Consider the following 22663-nt stretch of genomic DNA (forward strand, 5'->3'; position numbering starts at 1 on the left):
TCAGATCTTTGGTGCCGCCTTGTGACACTTGACTGTCAGTTCATAGACTGAAAAACGTGACTATTTTACTAATTAATTGCTCTGCTGGAAATCTGAAAATGTTTTATATTCATAGTTTTTGTGTGTTTTTTTCTTGTGTCTGCGGTGCGAGCGTGCTGCCGCTAGAGGTCTCTAGAGCAGCACTGTAGGTGACAGATGTAACGTGACTGTTAAAATAGTTTTTAAAAATCAATCTAGAGACCGCGCCACTGTATATTATTAAGGGGCTCTATGTAAGCACTTAATTAAAGGCGAATATCCAACAGAGCCATTCCTATCGTGAAAACTACCAGGGGCGTTTCTAGGGGGGGCCTAACATGAGTAAGAATATTAGGGGAAATGTTTTCTCAGAGCGCCCCGCCCCTTATCACTTTAATTGTGTATTGCTTTAAAGTTAAAATGTTATAAATAACGGAAAATATAACTGTCCTCGTGCTACCCCAAAGTCAAGTGCCACTCCTGGGCCACCCCAGTGAAAATTGCCTGGACGCGCCACTGAAAACTAAAAAAAAAACACGCTTTCCTCCGTGTGACCAGGTGTAGTAACAGTAAAGTATATGCGATTATAGCGATTTACCTCAAACTCCCCCTGGTTTTCATCCCGAGAATGCTACGTTTTTGACAGAGAAGTAGGCAGGGAATTCTAAGGCTCCACACTAGGAAGTCGGGAGGAGGTGCTGCGGCACTGAACGAGAGAGAGAGAGAGAGAGAGAGAGAGAGAGAGAGAGAGAGAGAGAGAGAGAGAGAGAGAGAGAGAGAGAGAGAGAGAGAGAGAGAGAGAGAGAGAGAGAGAGAGAGAGAGAGAGAGAGAGAGGTTGGTTCCCGTGAGCGCCGTGTAGTCTGAGGATCTGTCCACTTTCAATTATCTGGATGTGTGCGTAAAAACAGGGATATTTTTTCACCGACTCGTTGTGGAGAAAGTCCCCTCCTGCTGCTGCGCTGTCCTGGATTTCAGCACAGGTAGCTGCGTGGAGAATCCCGGAAGGAGAAGAACTGGCAAGGCAGGTTGTCAACTTGTTTGCATAGCCTACACCTCTTTATTCCAAAAACACCAGTGCGTCAATGGAAGGCACAACAAGAAGCTTTTTGCAGATTTATTCTATTCTTTGAAGGGTCTCGTCACGCAAAAAAGAAGATGAAGGAGTTGGGAAAGAAAAAGCTGTACGTGGTCGTGGACGTCCTGTGCGTTTTTGTGGGTAAGTTGTGGCAAAGGTACATTTCGCACTCACAGTGCAGTATTCAGCACTTTGCAGAGGAACATGTCGTGTATATAAGGTGTGACAAGTCTCTCAACCAACTGACACTGGCGACAGGACTTCGCTCCCTGTGCCATATTCGTTTGCCTGTGCGTAAAGTTCTGCCACTGTGCCAAATGAGAACTTGGCTCTTCAAAACTCAACGACCAACACTGTCAGACTGTTATGTGCAATGTTAGGCAAAACGGACAACCATTAGAGTTCCTAGTAGGTCGCTTTTCTTTCTGCAAAACCGCGTCTGTTTCCCATGCCTTTGCTGAATTTTGCACATGTCAGGAAGCTGTCTGTTTGTTTATGAAAATCTGTGCTTCTCCATTTCTTTTGCCTATTTCAGTATTTTGTCTCCCGTCAAACCTTTCAGTAGGCACTGTATATGATTTGTTTTGAGTTTTTCCGGCAGAATATTGATTTTATTCCAGCTGAAATTAAGCTTTAGCACACAGGCTCGTGGCTTCTATCTATTCTATCTATTTAAATGTGCTATATAAATAAAGTTGACAATGATCCAGATGGTGGTAATACTAATACAGTGTTGTCCAAGCTAGAATTCACGAAAGTTACTGGAGAGGATGCTTCATATTCATATTTGCTTGCCCATGCATCGTTTATGCTAATTTTATCAGCTTGGTGATCAGACAGGGACTGAACTTGGCTTTGGTCTGTGTTGGGTTTTTTGCTCTCTGGATTTCTAGGGCTCCACGGGCCTCACCCTCTCCCTGTGCCACCCACGTTTGCCCACACTCATTATTATCAGGTCTGCCCCATGCTTATGTGAGGTCAGCTCAGACTTGTAATCACACCACATCCAAGCTTGTCATTATGCTCCGCGTCAGATGACAGGAAAACGCACTTCCAGGCGGCATCAAGTTATGGACTATTTAAAATCATGAGCCATTTATTGGTGGCCTACACTATACTTAGAGTGGTTTCTTAAGCAGGTGCTTTTTATAAATGCCTTCCTCCTTCAAGTAGTTAAGACAAAACAATGGGTGTTGGCTGACAGTGTACTGTGCTTCTTACACTAGTTTGTGTTTGTAGTCAAAAGTTGAGTCACCAAGCTGCACAATTGCCGAGTGGTTTGTGTACCTGCCTGACAGAACTTAGCATAAGTGAATCTGTGTGAGTTTCATCCACTGTCTGTGAGTTTAATCGGTTCAGCGGTTTTCCGATCAACCAAAAACATGCGCCTTCATCTATGTGAATGATATTGAGCCCTGAGTGATGTAGTACACGCTTCATTTAGATCATCAGGTAGTCTTGTGCTCATGCTGATGGATCAGTGTGTGTTTGTTGTTGTAATGAAATCCCGGTGACAAACCTGTTTTACTACGCCTCGCCACTTTGCAGAGAAGCAACATAATAAATCATGAAATTCCTCAGTGATCCAAATGAGCTCTCTCTTTCATTGTAGTGGTGTTGAATGTGAGCGGCGTTCTTTCGACGCAACCCATAGCTACAGACTCAAGTGCAGGTCCCAACCCTTGATACATTCAGATGGTTGAGAAATTCAATGTAAATGTTGCCTGTGGTACTGTTGTAATATTTAGTTGGACCTCCTTTAGCGTTGATTGCAGCATGTATTCACTGTGGCATTGTTTCAATAAGCTTCTGCAGTGTCATAATATCCAGTGTTGTATGATGATGGTAGAGCGTGACCACTGTGCAAACTATAGCCTTCTCCAGCACATCCCAAAGATTTGCAATAAGGGTTACGATCTGGACTCTGTTGTGGCATTGTCGTGTTGGAATATGCCTGTGCATCAGGGAAGAACCTGGTCATTCATTTTTGTTTGATCAGTGACTCTTAACCAGGGGTAGTACGAGGATTTACTGGTGTAGTGTTTGATTATTAATATAACACATATCTTTTTCTAATTAATTGGAGTAAGTTAAAGGCTCAAGGTATGTGAGAATCTTTTTGGGAAGTCATTGTGCAGGTTCATAATGTCCGGGTACATTATGAACATGTAGAGGTTCAGAATTCCATGTTTGGGCAGCTTTGGGATAAGAACAAATCTGCAATAATAAAACTTCATCCACATAACTATACTCTAGAGTCCGGGTCGCCTTTTGAGCCACATGGTCTTTTAGTGATTTATTTTTAAAGAGGGGGTATTATGCTTTTGTCAATCACATAGCACCAGTCTATAGCACACTAATGTAGTGTGCTATAGACCTTATAAACCTTCTGTTGGTCTGTAAATGCAGTAAATTAGAATAACTGCCTTGTATAAAATTGCTCTCGCAAAATGGCTGTAGCGAATGTCTTGAAATAGGCCTCTGTCTCTTTGAGAACCTCTGACCCTTTCCGACACGCCCCCTCCACACGCTGTCTGTGGCATCAGCGGGGAGGGGGCTCTGCTGAGGAGCAGTGGTTGGTTACTCGGCTGGTGACGAAAGCTCGGAGGCGTCTCCAGGAGGTGGGGGCGTTCCTAGGAGGACTCAGGCAAACCTATCCCTAAAATGGCTGCCATCAGAGTTTTTACAGATTACTCAAAAATACGTGAATGTGCCAAGACAACACTTCAGGCATGTTTTTAATGAGGGAATGACATAATAACATGATGGAAAGTCGATTTTGCATAATACCCCCCTTTCAAATATATATTAACCTCTTAACCCCCGCCTTAACCAAGCACGTTTTCTCCAGTTCAGCTTTACCCAAATCTACAGACTTCCTTGCCAGAGTAACGGCTCATTGCATTTTTGCCTTGTTTTTGTTGCTTTTTCATTCCTTTTTTTGATGCTTTTTTTCCCTGCGTATTCATCATCATTTATGTCTCGTTTTTTCTGCTTTTTTTCAAGAAGCTTTTAGATTTGGGTTTATATTTTTACAAATGAATCTCTGTCAATAATGTGCTTTGAGGTTTTCTGCATTTAGAGTGTGACGTGAGCAGTGGCCGATGTGGGAAGGCTGGTTGTCTGTTGTTCTCACAGGACCCTGGGGATGTTTGATGGGGATGGTTTTCCTCCAGAGAGCTCTATCCTGGAAACGGCTTGCACAAATCTCCCACAGCACACAGTCTCATTGTAAACAGCCCTATAGCAAAATACATTTGTTTCTTTCATCTGGCAATCGTAGGCTGTATGGATTAGGAAAGCACCATGTTGTTTTACAAGTAACTTCTATAACATGTCTTTATTAGACTGAGTTTGACTGTACTTTAACTTTATATTGGGATTGTCATTCAATGTTATTCTTGACTTCCCTGAACTCAATGTTATTCTTAATATTGTCTATCATCTTCAAAATGTGCAATATTTGTTTGCAGCACAATAATAATAATAATAATACCGTAATGATTTACACTATATTGCATCTTCAAATCGCTGTTGTGTTTTCGTTATGGGGTAGACTGGCAGAAGTGAGGCATGTTTTGTACTTTGAACTGTTTATAAAAGTGCTGCAAATGAGCTTCCGCCATAAGCACTATGATGCATCAGACTTCTGTTTCAGTTTGTCTATGTCCCAATCAAATAAAGAAATATTAGACACTGAAAAGGCCTGAATCACAGTGTATCAATCACTCAGATGTGGCAGATTGGCGCAGGGTCTGAAGGATCCTATCACTCAACACTATTTTGAAAATCAACCATGTCCATCTTAGAGGAGGTGACTGCTCCAAAAAGTCAATTTGCCACAAATGGGAAATTTAAGCTCCAGACATTTTCCATTAGGCTGAAACCTGTGTGGCCTCTTTGATCCACATCCACACTGTTTGATTCCTGCCCCAGATTTTACTGACCTCTCTTGCTGCCCCTCTCCTTCTGCCCCGCTTGGAGCTAAGCATGCGTGAATGATGGATGCGATGAAACGGTGGGATTAGAAATAAAGAATGGGTCGTGGCGGCAGTAGGATTTGGTGTGACTGGTGAAGTCGGGCGTTTCTCTTGTGAATTAGAATTCCAGAGGCCAAGGCCGGTGCCGCTTGTAGGCTCAGCACATACCTTCCACATGACTCAGTGTGGCTGTGGCGGAGACAGTCACTCTGTTTTGTTACGTCCCTTTAAAGATCTTTTCTCATTCTGATTACTATAAGTCTTGATGATTTGGGTTTGAGTCTTTAACATGATTCCAAGACCTGCATACTACTGGTTACAGTTTTTTTTTTTTTTTTTAGATCAACCACTGATTTTTTTTACAGGTAGGATGTGCAGTTTTTAGTAGATACTGTATTTCATAAACATGAAATTAAATGATAATTGTCAGGTAGATTCATTCACACTTACAAAAACATTTACATGGTAAAAAGTTTTGTATGTTTACATGTTGTTGTTTTGGTTCTCAAGACAATTATCCAATAAAAAAGCAGCATGAGTGCTATACTTATGGTTGCCAGATTGTAAGCCGATATCCAGTTAGGAAAACCTAATCCCAGCTCAGTCTTATTTAGTGCTAGTGCCGGCCTCCAGTAGTTTAAGCTCAGTGACTGCTCAGGAACTTCTTTCAAATGAGGAATGGCCTCTAGTCTTCACACACAATAATTATGTCCTTATGTCCTCATACAAAGCTTAAAGGAACAGGCCGCCGTTTTTCCATACTGAGATATGTTCTTACCTGAGCTTAGGCGAGTTGATGCGTACCTGTCTGGTCTTTACGCGAGCTCTCAGTCACGCATAAACACCAAACCTGTTGTTAGCATTAGCCTCTCCTTCTCTCCTCTACGGGACCAAACGGGGGTGAAGTTAGAAACGACCAACCTCCTCCACTTTTCCTTGTTTAAATGCGGTTACATGAGCGGTTACACAATCCAAGCATAGTAAACATGCCTATTTTCTAAGCGGATAAAAAGGGGTACTATATTGTAAGGAGTAATAATACCTTAGTAGCACTTCGACGCCCGCACAGTAAAGACCAAGTACGCATCAACTCATCTAAGCTAAGGTAAGAACATATCTCACTATGCAAAAACAGTGAACTATTCCTTTAAATTCAGTTGTAGTTATAGTCCTTTTTTTTTTAAATAACTCATCATGCACCCTCACACACGTATGATCATATGGAAACAGTTCTGTCATGTGTGATGGCAATCCTTGTTGTTTAAAAGAGACTTAATACAAATGTATTTTGTATTTTCTATTGACAAAAGAATGGACTTTGGGAAAGATGGTAACTTTGAGTTTAAAGGGACTAGATGCAAGTTGGTCCTTGTTATACTCACTGCTGCCACCTCAGGTCTTACGCGTTACTGCAGGTTCTATATTTAAGCTCGTGCATTACGGCACTTCTTATCCGAAGTAACTACTTTTTGAGTGACAGTGCAGGATTTTCGAGGCAGTTATGGTGAATAGGTCTGAGTTCATTCTACACATTGGAACGTTGCTGGATCATGTAGTGGAGGAAAATACTGTACTTAGTTTTTACACGTATGTCCCTTTAACACTTTTGAGCAGATTGGAATACGCCTCAGAAGCCTCTCAGAACAAGCTCTCTGGTTGGATGTGACATTTACATTTAGCTCCAAGGCTCTGCTCCACTAAACTGCTCTAACTGGACTTTTTGCTAATTTTATGCAAATAAGTTGAGTCAGAAAGTGCAACGACACCGAGAATGCAGACGCTGCCTCCAATGTTGTATGACCTAAAAAAAAAATGTTTCTAAATTGTTTTGATAAATTCCATAAAAACAGACACTTGTTCATTTGTCACTGGCTTTGAACAATGATAAGTAAAAAGATAAATGAAATTTAATAAACTGGATATGCAAACACACAAGCACCCACTGTCTCATGTCAGATGTCAGTCATCCAGGAGTTATTTCCTTTATCTTAATAAGATAAGCCTTTCCTTTTTTGATCTCACAGTTGAGAAATTCACTTGTTACATCAGCTCTCAAGAAACACTCGGGGTGCTTAATAGTCAGGATCATGTGCAAACAACTAAGTGGGAAGGGGATGGTTTTCATCATTGTAGGTTTAAGTGTAAGTTTTTTCCACTGGACTGGGTTGTTTGAGCTGGTGACGTCCTCAACTTATAAAACCCAGTTGGTGACGTTGGAAACCTCTACTACAACTATAAATCTCATTGCGTGTCAGTCTTGGGGTCAACTTGCAAAAGAACAGAATATTGTTCATTTCTCATATGAGGGAGGGCTACACCTCTGAAATTAAATAACATGCAAAATGATTTTCTGGAAGCTGGAAAACATGTCAGAAAGTGGAAGAAATTAGAAGTGGGTTGAGCTGCTCCAAGTGTGACCCCACAGGAAAGTTTGAGAGTGACCAGGGCACCTCTGGGCCACGACTTACACCTTCACACATTCACAGACGTTCACACGGCTTTACACGCCACACAAATATGCCGCCTGTGTGTGTTTTTACCATCCAGCACAATCATTACACGCACAGGTGCTGCAGGGTTAAAGACTAAGTATGTGTGGGCCGCTACAACAACTAGTGGCGGTTACTTCTATAACTGCCCTGATGAGATGAGGCATGATTGATGATTGCAAAAAGGCCTCTCGTGATATAGTATAAACAATTATATTAAAGACCATTATATTATACTATTATATTAAAGTTAATCCCTGAAGCATGATAATCCTAGTGTTTGAACCCATAGACGACTGGCAATAAGAAATGAAACACATTTTAATTAAACACTAGACTATATATATATATATATTTTTTTTTATACCTCATGTATTTTTTCTGCTTATCTTTTGATTAGATTTTTTTCATCCAACCATCATGAGACATTTCAAATCCAAATTCATGTTTTCATATGTGTGTTCATAGCACCATTATAAATCCATTTACTATTTAGGCGGCACAATGGCAAAGTGATTGCTGTTGCCAATCGCACATCAAGAGGGTCGGGGGTTTGATTCTCGGGCCAAACGGGGTCTTTCTTTTTCCATGTTTCTGTTTGCATGTTCTCCCTCTGGGGATTTCAATTTAAACCTAAGACATGCACAGTAGGATAAAACTTCCAGCTGGTATTCATGAGCAAGATCTTGGCTGAAGATCTGGAGATGGGTCCTCATGGTCGCCCACTCCTGGCAGGTTGCTTTGAGGCACTGGTTCAAGGATGAGTCAAAGTCCAGAAAATCAGCTGTTGCTATCACAGGACCTGTTCATTTAAAAGCCACTACCCCATAATTGCAATCAGCACAGATTTGATCACAATTTCATAAAAGGGTTAATAGATATAAGTCCATTATTCAACCTCTACAGCTCTTTCGGTTGAACTGCAGGAGGTTGAAGGTTTCCTACTTGTACAAATGTCTGTGTAGGCTCTCAGTCGTACAGGCGTTGTTCATCTTCGATGAAAGTTCTTGAGTCATCTTCTGTACTCTGTAGTTGAAGTGTTGAACATTCCCCCTCTTATCCAAAAGGCTTCGTCAGGCTCAGCTCAGCCTGCAGACCATATATAGACCACAGGGAGGAGTTTTGCTTAGTCCCTCCCCTCTAACAGCTATTCTCACCTGTAGGTAAACTTCTTTGTATTTATAAGTCATTGAAAGTCCTAACGACCTAAATCACCCCTCAGTCTTAACAACCCTAATCTCACCGGCCTATTGATTTGTCCTGGGCTGAGTTTCAGCCTGATTAACATGACAGGGCCCTCGACGTATGGGCCGCAAGAGATTTCTGTACACTGGAGAAAGACTTCGATCTCATCTTTCATCTTTCTAGAGGCGAAACGTTCGACACTTCAGCTACAGAGTATGGAAGATGACTCAAGAACCTTCACTGAAGATACTTGTCCAAATGTGCATAAAAAATGGATGTTAATTTTCATGTTTTGAACTCTAAGTTAATCTAGTGCGATACGCCTAGTTGCCGAAATAGTTAGAAAGGGGCCAAGGACATGCGCGGCCAGACAGAGCGAATGTTTTCAACCCTAGTGTGTGATTGTGGTGTGGGCTGTATGCTTCTGTATAATTGCATGTGTCTTGGCTAAATAAAGCTGCTCATCGTTAAGGCATCTATATTTACAAAAGGAGAAATGTGTGGGATGACGCTGTGATGAGAATGACAGACTGGAGCTTGAATGAATGACTTTGTTTGGGAAGAGCAGACTGTAATGGAAAAAGTTGGAAAATGGGAGAGAGTAGTGGTGAAAGGAATGAGGAAGCTTCATACAGTACACTGCTGTTTTGTCAGCAGAGGATGTTTGAGAATCAAGTTCGTGAGGACAGCTCCTATTTTTCCATTTACAGTAAAAAAAAAAAGTAAAAGGTTCAAGCACTCATTGACAGGTTCCAGGTCAATGTCATGATTAAAATGGCATTATTACAATTCATTTTAAGTTTGTTTTAAAGATGGTGCTTGGTTTCTCAGATTAGTTTTGCTTTAAGTTGTAGTGGAAAGGCAAATAATTTGAAGAATGATGTTGCCGAATAACTTCTCTGTATGTTGGGGGTATTTGAGGGACTTGACTTTCTTTGGAGAGCTATACCCTCTCAGTCACAATCCACATGAGCAGTAAGTTGTCCCTCTAGTGCTGTATGCATTTCCTTCCTGCATCCAGCGGGTTGTAACAAATGCAGCGCAGTGTAACGTGGTGCTCCGAGTTTAGCTCTAGTCAAACAGCATTGTGGGTTTGGGCCCGGAGCAGTCGACTCGGGCAGCGGGCTTGTCTCGTGGTCTTGTGCAGACCCAGTTTGTCTACCGAGGGGCTATTTCTGCCTCTGCTCTGTGTCTGTCTGTCTGCTCTTCAGGAGCCACTGTTTATCCACAAGCATTTCTCAAACCACTCACGAAGCACCGGGTAATCTGCTGACTTTATTCATTAGCCTAACATTATGGAATTAGCGCTATCTTGATTCAGTCTTCTGGAAGTCTTTTTTTTTCTTTCAAACAGCATACCTGTCCTCTCTTTCAATAAAAAAGAAGACAGTCAGATTTTTTATGGTTTTAAAGAGGGGGTATTATGCTTTTTTCAATCACATGGCACCAGTCTATAGCACACTACAATGATGACGAAACCTCTGTTGGTCTGTAAATGCAGTAAATTAGAATAACTGTCTTGTATAAAATGTCTCTCACAAAATGGCTGTAGCGAATGGCTTGAAATAGGCCTCTGTCTCTTTAAGAACCTCTGACCCTCTCCGACACGCCCCCTCCACATGCTGTCTGTGGCATCAGTGGGGAGGGGGTTCTGCTGAGGAGCAGTGGTTGGTTACTCGGCTGGTGACGAAAGCTCGGAGGCGTCTCCAGGAGGTGGGGGCGTTCCTAGGAGGACTCAGGCAAACCTATCCCTAAAATGGCTGCCATCAGAGTTTTTACAGATTACTCAAAAATACGTGAATGTGCCAAGGCAACACTTCAGGCATGTTTTTAATGAGGGAATGACATCATAACATGATGTAAAGCTTGAAAAAGTCGATTTTGCATAATACCCCCCCTTTAAAGAAACTAAATCAAAGCACTATCATACTACATTTCAATTACCAAACTGTTGTTGTTGTTATTGTTCGTACATTGTGATAAAATTAGATAAAGCTAATATGTAATATGTCGTCTTCTCCTGTGTTTGTTCATGATTTTATGATGTTTTGTTACATACGTGTTTTGGTTCATTGTCATGCCTCATTGAACTTGCTGTATGGGAATCAGAAGTAGCATTTACCCTGGCGCTCCATGTCCACAAACATACTTAATCTTATGGAATGGCTTGTTCTACCATTATGTCTTCCATCAATGTTTCCTTTAGCCCTGTTTTCTTTTCCAGTTTGTTTGTTTTTCTTCTAAACATTGAGCTGTTATTGTACTAAACGCTCCACGTTGCAGCAGAGTTTGAGGCTGATGTCATACGTGGAGTGGAAACAGACTTAAGCCCCCATGTCCCTCTGCTGTAATTGTGGATCCAGCCACCACAGCGTCAAAATGGATGGTATGTTTTGACATCAAGCAATGCAAAGTCTCTGATAATATTATGTTTTTAAATCACTGTATTCGACAGAGAGGGTACATTTCACATCCAGATCGAGGAAATTAGGATGTAATAAGTATTTAAAATGATTGTGTCATAACTATGAATGCTGTACAGCTTCTTGGTTTCTCTACAACACTTCGAGTTTCACTTTATATAAACGTTCAGTGAGGAGTGAGGAAAACACTTGTACTTGGTGAGTTTGTGGAAATGACTTTGGACTCGACATGTTACGGCAATCAATAAATCACTTTTTCCCAATTATATATATTTTTTATTTTTAAATCATGTTGGTCATTCATTTTTATATAAAGCAATATTAAAGATATTCCATCGTTGTTAATTATTCATGAACACCCAAGATAGACTTTTTGAATGTACTATTCTTTCCACGACAGCACCATTTAACACACACACAGAAAAAAAAAACACTTTTATTCTTAAAACTCCAAACCATATGTTGTTACTGCCAGAGAACTGGCAAAATACCTGACCTTTTCAAATCCCCACAGCAATAGCTTAGATTGTGGTTAGAACAATTTCTCTACATTTACACATGGATTTTAAATTGGTCAGTGGGCAATGTTACGTGACATTGTTGTACACTCGTATGGAGCAGCTCATTTTTGTGTGTCACTGTTTTTTGTCTCAGCAAGAAGCAGGAAGCAGATGCAAAACATGGAAGTCCAGTGTGTTCTTTGGAGAGAATGAAATGAAAAACCACAAACACAAACCCAAGTCTGCACTAATTGTGTAAAAGCTCAGTAAATGCATCAATGGTCACATGGTCAGAGGCTCATCATGTGAAGGTGCCACGGACAAGCATCTGGTGATCAGCTGCTCTGGCTCACAAACGGATAAGGGTGCAGAAAATAGTTCACCACTTTTTATCAAACATTTGTAACGTATATGATAGTGGACTTAAACTGTGTTGCCTGTTACCACTATCATCAGAGGAAAGGCTGCTGGCTCTGCTCGTGACATGTGACACCAGCTGTTTCACTCTTGAATCGCTTCGATGGCTAATATTGATACCAATTACATTCTTTCACAACTACTGCTTTTTCTTCCATGTATTAATCCTATTGTTGCACATTTTAAAAGCCATGTACATAAAAGTTCCAAATTTTGCCATTTTTAGCTTGTGGAGCATCTTAGCAGAAAGAGTTGAGCGCAACATATTAATGTCACATTGTTTTTGTGGCCATATAAACTAGGCCTAAAATGAGAATAACCTCACCTTTTTATTTGTATTGCTAGGTATAGATTTCCTCAGTATGGTGCAGAGTCTGAAAAAGTAACCAGTGGCATCAAATGTATTGATACTTTGGTATTGTTTTGGGGGGGTTTCAGTTCATTCATGATGCAACTTTTAAAGACGTCCAGGAGCATCATCATTTGAGAGAATATGTACCTGATGTAACATGGGAATAAGATTTCTGTTTTTGCCACTGTGGATGAAGTAAAGATACTGTTTCAGATCATTATGAGGAAAATGCAGATATTTCACATTCTACTGACTCTTACTGGTGCGGCGTCCAGACTCACAATCACCCACTTTTGATGACAAGCCGTGACCCAAATATGACTAAAACTTTTAAATGAATGTGTTGAATAAACATTAAATAAGGAAAGAAAGGTTGAAATTATGATTAAAAAACAACCCGATAACAGTAATTTTAACAGATTCAAGTAGTGATTCTACACTTTTTCTGTACATAAATAGTAAAACAAATATTTTCTGGGAAAGGCTTTCGACCCACTGACAATGGTTCCACGAGATAGACCTTCTCCCCTCCCCAGTTTTAGGCCTGGGACTTGCATCTAAACATTACAAGATACGGAAAATACTGTCAGAGGAGTTTGTTTCTTATGTGTATTTCTTATTTTTGTTCACCAAAGTTCACCCAGGTTTTTTGCGTGTGGCAAGAAGTCACTATTGTTTATTCTCCTGTACTGATGTCTCTTCCTCATTGAGCCCATAGGATGCCCATTGTCCTTGTAGTGCCCTCTAACTTAATCATTTAAGACAAGGCTGGCTATACAACCATGATCCTCCCTCTTTAATGGTGAAAAACTTAAAATTCATTCAGGTTGCAATAGTGATCAAATCGCTTACTTGTTCATTCAAAATATTTTTCAGGCTGGCTTACGTGCTGGCCTATAGGCTTAGTTCTGTCGTGGCTCCATTCGTACGCTGTACATTGTGCTGTCATTCACCTGGGTGGGGTTAGAATTCCACCGAATCTTGATCCACATCCTCTTGTATATTTTCCTTCAGTCTCGGTCTTCGTCGGTGTAGATTCTTTCCCTCTCATCAGTCAGTTTTTGCTGGAAACTCTTCTGAAATTATGTCAGCTCCAGCTCGGAGAGAATGGGAGCGGCGCACCAATCATTTACACAGAAACATAATACCAGTGGTGAGCCCGGAGTGCTGCTTTCCTGACATTTTTATGTGACTGCGTGGCACTGAAGTGGGCCCAAGACACACTGCAACCAAAGTAGAATCAGGGTGGAGAGGAAGTGCATTTTTGTGGATTTTTCAAAACTCTAAAAGTGTAAAGTGAAGGGGAAAAAGTGTACCAGGGTTTTGAGTTGACCGGTTTGTGCCACTTATTGATTTATACAAAGATGTTGTTTTTTGTGGTTTTCCAGATGAGTTGTTATTGGTTTTATTGTGTCCCTTGGTCTCTTTGGACCTCGAGTCCGTGATGAAGTTGAATTGAATTGAATTGAGTACCCAACCCGAAAGCAGGCCCACACTCAAAGGGACTAGGGGTGGGGAACCTCTAGGTTCCCCGCGATTCGATACAATGCGCGATACATGGCTTACGATAATGATTATCTCACAATACAGCTATACTACGATAATCGATATATTGATATATTGCTACTTTTGGCTTTTATTTGAACATACTGCATATTATTCATCATTTACATTTCTTTTCATGTGCTGTCTATAAATGATCCCTGACTTACACACTGAAAATGGGTCTATAGATCTATCAGTGACTTCATTTACATTTAAATAAACCACAGTGCTACTTCAAAAGGAATAAATCAACCCCAAATTAATCTTATATATAAATATAAAAACTATCACTAAAAGTAATTTATTTGTGTGGCAGTGTTTAGTCCAAGGGCTTAATACTGTGGTGCTGCCCCCTGCTGTCCTGACTGAATTCTTGATCATTATTGGCCTCTATTGACTGTGAAAAAGTGGAGCACTGCTGCCTCATTGAGGAATACCGCGATATATCAGCAAATTGATATATTGTCACACTGCTAAAAGGGACCCTCTCCTAGTTCTCTCCTGTCCCCAAATCAAATCTTAATTAATGTTCAGGCCTACGGTACTTCTCTTTTTCTAAACCACTGATAAAGCATCATAGAGTAGGTGAAGTGTCTTGCACAAGGGCTCATTGGAAATATGCCCATTTGAGAGCCGTTGATAGAACTCCCAGTCCTTAGACCAATGAGCAAACACTCTACGACGAAGCAAGTGCAACTCCATCACATTGAAGGAAAGGTTTGGATGTTGAGTTATCATTTCCTGAACATGACGCTTGTTTTGGTAGGAATGATGCACAGAATTTACTCTGATTGCAATTGTAGTGAATATGTGGCTTTTCAGGTAACAAGAATGTTTGATGCTCGAATGGGAGTGCAGTTTATATCTTTCATATCAAAACAGTTTAACTTTTTGATGACTTATTTGCACCCAGATAACTTTGTGTGGTCAGTCCATCTTCCAGTTTCACCACATCTTTCAGGTCTGCACTAGACCTTAAACTCTGCATCTTCGCCACATAAAAGTCTAGACTCTTATGTCTGTCAGTAATGTGTGAGTCATCGTGCTTGTACCCGTCTGGGTCTAAATACACTCGTGCTGTTTATTTTGGTTATCCCTGGCTGTGCATTTCTGACGTTCAACCACCACATTTTTGTCCCCGTGGGTTGTTTCATCACTTTAATGTTAGCATTCAAAGTCTGACCGTTCAAGACGATACTCTGTAGCCTCCACTGAAAAGTATCTCAGGAAATTATGTCATGTCTGAAAAACACAAAGAAAAAAACACGTTTGTACGGTTAATTCTATAGAGCTTGGGACTGTGATTTTTGTCATATCACTAAGCATCATGGCATTAGCAGCAATTGTAAAGTAATGGAGATATTAAAAGGTAAAATACTGGAGTTTTTATTCACAATAAAACTCTTGGACACCACAGTGAGTTAGATGTATTTACCAGCAGTGACTCAGCTGCTAATGGAGATTTTTCATGTTTTTTTCTCCACTTTTTATACTGTTTTTAGCTAATGTTACCTTATGGATGCTAACAACTGCAAACATGGCGGCTCTCCATGGTAACTGTGGATTTTTACTCTATGGTAGTTATTAGGATATGGTCAAGCCCAGTGTATTATTTCACTATTATTATGATGCAATTATTAGTATTTTTATTGGATCATGTGCAGTTATGAAATGTGCCTGAAATGTAACAGTTTAATTAGAGGCTTGATGAGAATTTACAAATGTCCACTCTGTTATTACACAGATCTCCGGAGGCATCGGAGTCTCTATTACTTTCCGTTCAAACTTTAGGGTCAGAAGTTCAAAAATGTTGTAGATGGCTTGGACATGGATCTCATGTGGTTACAAAATTAAAGTGCAATTCAACGCCCCTCCAGCAGATGCTTGGGTCGCCCATGCCCTGCGCCGGCCCTGTAAGAAAGTCATAACCTGGGTTGCCGTGGAACTTTCTCATTGTAGTCGTAGAAAGTCGTGCTTTTTAAAAAAATATATTATTGTACTTTTTGTGTTTTCCAGCTGCACTTCCCTTCATCGTTATGACCATTGTGTCCAAGCCATATCACAGACGCATCTACTGTGACGATGAGAGCATCCAGTACCCCCTCGAACCAGACACCATCACTCACGGCATGCTGGCTGCTGTCACCATCTCCTGCACTGTCATCATTGTAAGTCCTTCTCCCCACGGATAGGCCTCTCCAGACCATCACTGACCCACCAACAAGCTGGTCCTTCTGAATGATGACAGAAGAAGCATTACATTGTCTGGCTGCTCTACTCTTACATGTCATTACATTACATTACATGTTTTCTGAGTGAAATCAGTTTTATCTTAATCGCAGTATGATGGAGCTTAAATGTGGTTATCCATGGAAAATGCAAATCAAACTATTAGATACCTGGCAGTGAGGGCAAGGAAAACCCGTCACTATAGACTCCACCTGTAAATACATTGCTCTTGTGGGAATGATCTCATCCGTCCTCCTTTAAGAAACATTGGGGGTCATTTACCAAGTGTTTGCACCTGTGCAAAACGAAGTGCATGTGCAAAAGTAGATCAGCAGTAGAATCATTTACACATGTTTTCCCCCACACAAGATTCTCTCATTTACATGTCAGATTTGTGGCCTGAAATTCTGTAAAACTGGCTGTTTCAAATGATAGATACGGCGCTACATGCCACAAATACCTGCTATTTTTCAGCTTGCACTTGTTGATAAATTAAAAAAGAAATCATGTTTATTTACACTATAGTGAGTGTTGTGTAACTGACTGTTGTAATGTGTGGCCATAATAGCCTCTTCTTTTCCCTTCTTCCTAGATTACGTCTGGTGAAGCCTTTCTAGTCTACAGCGAGAGAATATACTCAAATTCAGATTTCAACCAGTACGTAGCTGCTCTGTATAAGGTTGTGGGGACCTTTCTGTTTGGAGGAGCTGTAAGTCAATCCCTCACAGACCTGGCCAAGTACACTATTGGCCGCCCAAGGCCAAACTTCATGAAAGTGTGTGCACCCAGGGTCTGCACCACCTACATAGAAGCAGCCAACTGCACCGGGAGACCTCAGGACGTCACAGAGTCCAGGTACTTTTAGAATGATATTCATAATGACAGAAAAAGTCATATACTGTGGTTGGACTTTACTTAGAGTGAACTAATAGCATGGTAGTAGCATAGACATTCCTTAATCTGACACCACAATTGCTTTAACAGATTGCATTTGTTTTCTTGTCCCTCCAGTTTGTCCTTTTACTCGGGCCATTCGTCGTTTGGCATGTACTGCATGCTCTTCTTGGCGGTGAGTTGTGAAAACAAAAACACCGAACTGTGTAAATAATAACCTTTTTGTAGAGCAAATATTGGAAATGTCTCCATGTGATGTCAATGTAAATATTCAGAGGCATGAAGCTGCCATAATAGTTCCCAGATGAGCTGGTGCAGGATCAGGCAGTTGAATAAGTAACCCAGACTTGATTGTTGACCAGGAGGAGCCAATTTTATGTCTTTGGACTTAAAAGGAAATGCAGAACTCCTAAGAAAAACGACCCTGTTCCCTAGTCAAGGTCTTTTTTTCTGTCTGCAGCCCTACATCATTTTGTTTGGCTGTGCATCGTTATAGTCAAAGCCAGGCATGACACAAAGATGGAAGACGCAAATAAAGAAGCAGCCCTGTCTCGAGCTGTTTCATTTAATGGGCATAAACGGGCCGACGTGGATCAGGCTTTACAAAAAGACCACAGACACAGGATTTTATACTGTACGTGGATTCTTAGCAGAGCAAATGAACAAATTGTTTTAGCTATAGGGCTTGTCCAGTTTCTCCAAAGATGGGGATCTTGTGTGGTGTTTAGGTAGCCCATGGTCCGTCTAACAGCAGTGAAGTTATGTGCTCAAAGGCAGACACTTTTCCACTCTTATCATGCACTAAGTGAATGGCAGAGGTTAGTTAGTTAGTTGTCTGTTAACATTAATATAAAGATACTAAATGCACATGAATCATATTCAAATCCTCTACCTGAAAGTCTCACAGAAATCTCACTCTTGCTGACTACATTCTTCAACTGCACTTTAAAGAAGAACTAAGTAACTAGTTTACATAATAAATCCTTTTCCTAGTCCCTCTACCAGTATTAATGGGATGATTGGGGGTCTTTCATCTCCCCCTGGTGTCTCTGGCCAGAAAACTACAATTGCAACTTCCCTGCCACGGGGGAGTCACCAATAGTCACTAATGGAATCCCGAAGAAGAAGCTAACAGGCTAACGGCAAAGCTAACTGTGGGCTAGCGCCACTTAAACAGAATTTGCAGTCAAGTTTAAGTAATAAAAAAAAATATCCCCATTGTGTAATTGGATGTACAATATCCCTCTCTCCCTTTGTCTTTTCTGTCGGCGTAATATTTACTCTCACGGACAATTAATGTTTAAAAAAATGCAACATGCTACAATACCTGCAGTTGTGCTTATAGCTAAACGATGCACAGCCAAACAAAATGCACAAGGGGCATAAGTTACTTAGTTCTGCTTTAAGTCACAGCATCTTTAATGCGCTTTTGATTTCGGCTCCTCCTAATCATAAGAGTATGACACAGTACCTATAAAGTCAAGAAAGTACCGGGTTCTGCAAAGCAAATATACTTTGACCTTTGTATCATATTTTGTGGGTTGTTACCAAGTTGACAGTACAAACAGAATCCAATGTTTTTGATTTAATTGCCTTTCTTGAGTCATTCTTTCTTCTGCCACCCTGATGTGTTTTATTGCCTGCTTGCCCCTGCAGCTTTATGTACAGGCCCGACTGTGTGCTAAGTGGGCCAGACTTCTCCGACCAACCATCCAGTTCTTCCTGGTGGCCTTTGCGGTGTATGTGGGCTACACCCGAGTTTCTGATTACAAACACCACTGGAGCGACGTGCTGGTGGGACTCCTGCAAGGAGCTTTGGTCGCTGTGCTCAATGTAGGTACCGAAGGCTGACAATATACTGCTACTTTTATTGTGTCTATTTTTGTATGGTTTCTGTAATAGGAAATGCTACAATGTGTTAAGATTTGCAGCATTTTCCCATATTTATTCAGTTAGTGTCCACATGCAATTTATATCTGATTCAACGGTTTTATACAGTAAGAGGTTCTCAGGACGTTGACAGGTGGGTGGCAGAGTGTTATTTGATTGAAAGCCACACACAGCTCTGGCAGCTCTCAGGAAAGGTCCAGTCCAGTCTTGTGGGAGTCTGCATTGTTCCACCACTTCCCTGTTTGGTTTCCACCTCTGTCAGCACTTCCATATGGACGTTCTTGAGCGACCAACCATTTGCGCGTCTATGATTAATAGTAAAGTGAGTCTGAGCATTTGGCCTCACAGTCCTTGGTGAAATTACAGCCCCCCTTGGCCATCTTGTTTTATAGCCTAGGGCTGCACACCGTGTGTTCCCTTTAGAAGTGTGTGAGCGAGAGAATTAGACCTCTCACTCTTAGACATATGTGATCACTCTTTCCAACCCTCACCTCCTCTGTATCCTTTACATGTTGAGACTGCTCTGCCTAGTGACCAACACTCTCCTCATTAACTTCTCTGCAGGTGCGCTATGTGTCGGACTTCTTCAAGAAACGCCCTCCACGCCGCTGCGCCCAGAACACAGCAGAGAGCGAGGAGCCCGAGAGGAAACCCAGCCTGCAGATCGCAGACTCAGAGCATGGCAACCATTACAACTACCACCCCAACTCTGGTCCTGTGTAGGACAGACGGACACAGGAGCAGGAGGCTGACCACACTATAACCTGTGATTTGTCTGGAGGGTCCCGGTGTGGACATGCAGAGCGCTCTTTACCATCGTGACTCCAGCTCCTTGGTCTGAGTCTTCACAACAACCACTCACTCTTCTTAAACCACTGAACTCACTGGGAGAAGAGACAGACTGCACAGGAACGTCCAGTTCCTGTCAAAGAGAACGTGTATTGCTGTGTTTTTTATCTAAAGTTGTAAAGTGTGTGTTAATTTGAATGTTGGTAAAGAATCCATTAATGAAGCTGGCCTCTCGAATGCCATAGGTCAACTATGTGTGAGAGTTACACAGCTCACAGACTCACAACAGCCTTCATCATGAGTCCAGCTGCAGAACTCCACCTGCAGCTGCTGCTGGTTTTTGTTAAATGCTGAGATGCATTTACTGACATTAACTGTCCATTTCACAATAGCTTAATCTCCAAGCATTTGAATTTTCAGTTTTTGTGTCCAGAAGTAGTCTTACATTTTTTTCAGGTTAGCTCTTTTCAGTTTTGTGCACCACCTACACAGTGACAATGGCTGTTTTCTTCTACATGTCCCCAGTAGAAGAAAGTTTTAAACGCTTATAGCTCCTAAAGCAGCCACAAAAGCATTCCACTATTGCCATTGAGGACGGTTTTGATACACTACAAACAACCTTTCCCAAAGATCATTTCACATGAGTCCGGGCTCCTGCCAGGTTCTGTGCTTCTCCCTGTTATCCTCTCTAATACTGATGGACTTTTTAAAGTGGTTTGTATGTTATAATGACAGCTGTTATGTTGTGGATATATTGCGATCAATGTTAATGACAGTTTTAGCTTTTGTTTTGTTTTGCTGTTGAAGTACATATTCCACAGTAGACGTTACCTTTCCATATTTGTCCAATCAGTTTTGTTTCCCTTTGGACTGCAGTGGTTTATCACATGCTTAACATTAATGCACAAACATACACCACTAATGTAATTATTATAACTGTTGCTTTTCTTTAAATATGTTTTCTTTTGACGATTTTTAAATTGAGGAAGGACGCTACTGCCATTTTAAAATGGTAATAATTTATTTGAAACATTAAAAGGTCTGCTTCTTGGTTGGGAATGTCAGAGTTGCTTTTATGTGCAATCACCGATGCTTGCCACTATGAGCCAGAAAACCTGTTCAAGCTACGAGCAATGCTCCATGTTCCAGAGGTGCATATGCGAGAATGTGTATGTTTCATTTTACCTTTGCATTAGACTTGGCTCAGCCTGAATGTGCTTTTTCAGTCTTTAGTGCCTACCACAAAAATGCTCTCGTATTCAAAGCATAAGCCAGATGCTTGACAGATCTTTTAAAAGCTTCTTGTAATGATAAAGAGTAACACTGCCAAAGCCGGAGATACTACCAGTCCCACTTCAAAAGCTGCCTCTTCCTGTGCTGATACTGGCGGCTCATTTGTGCTGAGTGTTTCCTGTACAGTGGAGCAGCGGAGCCTGGAGCAGACGGCCACAGAGACCACAGCCCTGATAGGCCCGAGAGGGAGCCCAGTCTCACCTGGTAATGATTGCTGAGGCTGGGGAAGGCGGCGTGCTTTGGCGGGGCGGGGTCACGGTTATCCCATAATGAACTTTGGTCCCCGGGGTCTTGTGCACATTGAAAACACATTTCTAACACAAAACAGCTGGAAGTCCTTGTGGCGCTGTGGTGAGTGTGAGCCCCCCCATGCCTCAGAGTACATCTAAATCATCGAACCGAAGCCGGGACCAGAGTCTGTCCTTCAGGAGCAGTGACGTGGCTCCAAGTTGAAACTTTGTTGGACTGGAGTGCCTAAGCATACTAGTGTCAACTTTTGTATCAGTGTGATTCTGTGTGTGACTGTGTGTCTGGAGCATTGTGTATCTTTAAATAAACATTATTGGATATCTTGTAAAATAGAATAGAACATTGGTCTTTGTCGTTTGTTAACGTCATTTTTGTGGTGATAAATGAAACATCTTAATAGTTCCATTTGTCCCACCCTTCAGTGGTGCTGAGGTGATCTGTCAGGAGCAGCAGAGGACTGATCAAAAGTGAAGGTGCTGCTGTTGGTGTACCTGCTGAAGATTGGAACATTCATTTATACTGGAATAAAACGTGTCACTGCTCATTTAAAACAACGTTTGTCACGAGAGACTTCAGATCGCAGTGTCTTCTTATAGTCAAAGCAACTGCAGATAAAGAAGATTAATGAGCTTTATTTTTGAATGGAATTGTTAAGATTAATTTTCTTCTTGATTCACTGGCTCTTCATAATTCATTATGTCCCCTGAAGAAATGCACATAATAAGAGACTTTGTTACATTATGCAGATCTTCAGAAACACACTCAATAAAACCCAGACATCATGACCTAAATGTGTTTAAGCCATAATGGTTTTATGAATATGTTGTAGCCCGGTGAAGTGTTTAACGATAAAAACCTGAAAGCTGTGAGTGTTGAACCAAAACAGAAACAATGAATGTTTCAACAGTTGGCGACTCCAGTCCATGCATCCTCAGACGGCCTTTCATTCAGTGACATTAAGTGGTTCAAATGTGGGACAATATGTGTGACATGCACAGATACCTACATATTGTGAATGATGAGGTGACCAAGTGTTGAGGACTGTGGTCACACTGTCGGGGTCTCTGAAGGTCCTCTGAGTAGTGGACAGCAGCTCTGTGCTCTGGGGCCACAGAGGAGAATGGTACATTCAGGCAGCTCAGGAGCAGAGCAGAAGCAGAGCAGAAGCAGCTTGTCTGGCTGCTGGCCATCCTCACCCCTGCCACCAGTGGCCCTGAGGAGAGATTTATGTATTTTATATTTACACACACACCATTTCCCTGCCCTCAGCCAATATGTCCACATCTTTCCCTACAGTCAGAGACTTGGAGACTTATTGCAGATGGGGAAAGTAT

The 22663-nt window shown here is 41.4% G+C and overlaps 2 protein-coding genes across 2 annotated transcripts in view; one reads left to right on the plus strand and one right to left on the minus strand.

The window, feature by feature from the left end:
* Positions 1-22663, minus strand: part of tle2b (TLE family member 2, transcriptional corepressor b) — a 245645-nt gene that overhangs the window by 113176 nt on the left and 109806 nt on the right. The gene's annotated exons all lie outside the window — the stretch shown is intronic.
* On the plus strand, positions 799-21705 carry plpp2b (phospholipid phosphatase 2b). Its single transcript, XM_079574604.1, has 6 exons — positions 799-1235; positions 16002-16153; positions 16807-17069; positions 17226-17283; positions 18765-18941; positions 19563-21705. The coding sequence occupies exons 1-6, from the start codon at positions 1175-1177 to the stop codon at positions 19719-19721; spliced, it is 870 nt and encodes a 289-aa protein (XP_079430730.1). The 5' UTR covers positions 799-1174; the 3' UTR covers positions 19722-21705.

This window comes from Gobius niger (genome assembly GCF_951799975.1).
Source record: "Gobius niger genome assembly, chromosome: 17".
In the NCBI taxonomy this organism is placed as follows: Eukaryota; Metazoa; Chordata; class Actinopteri; order Gobiiformes; family Gobiidae; genus Gobius; species Gobius niger.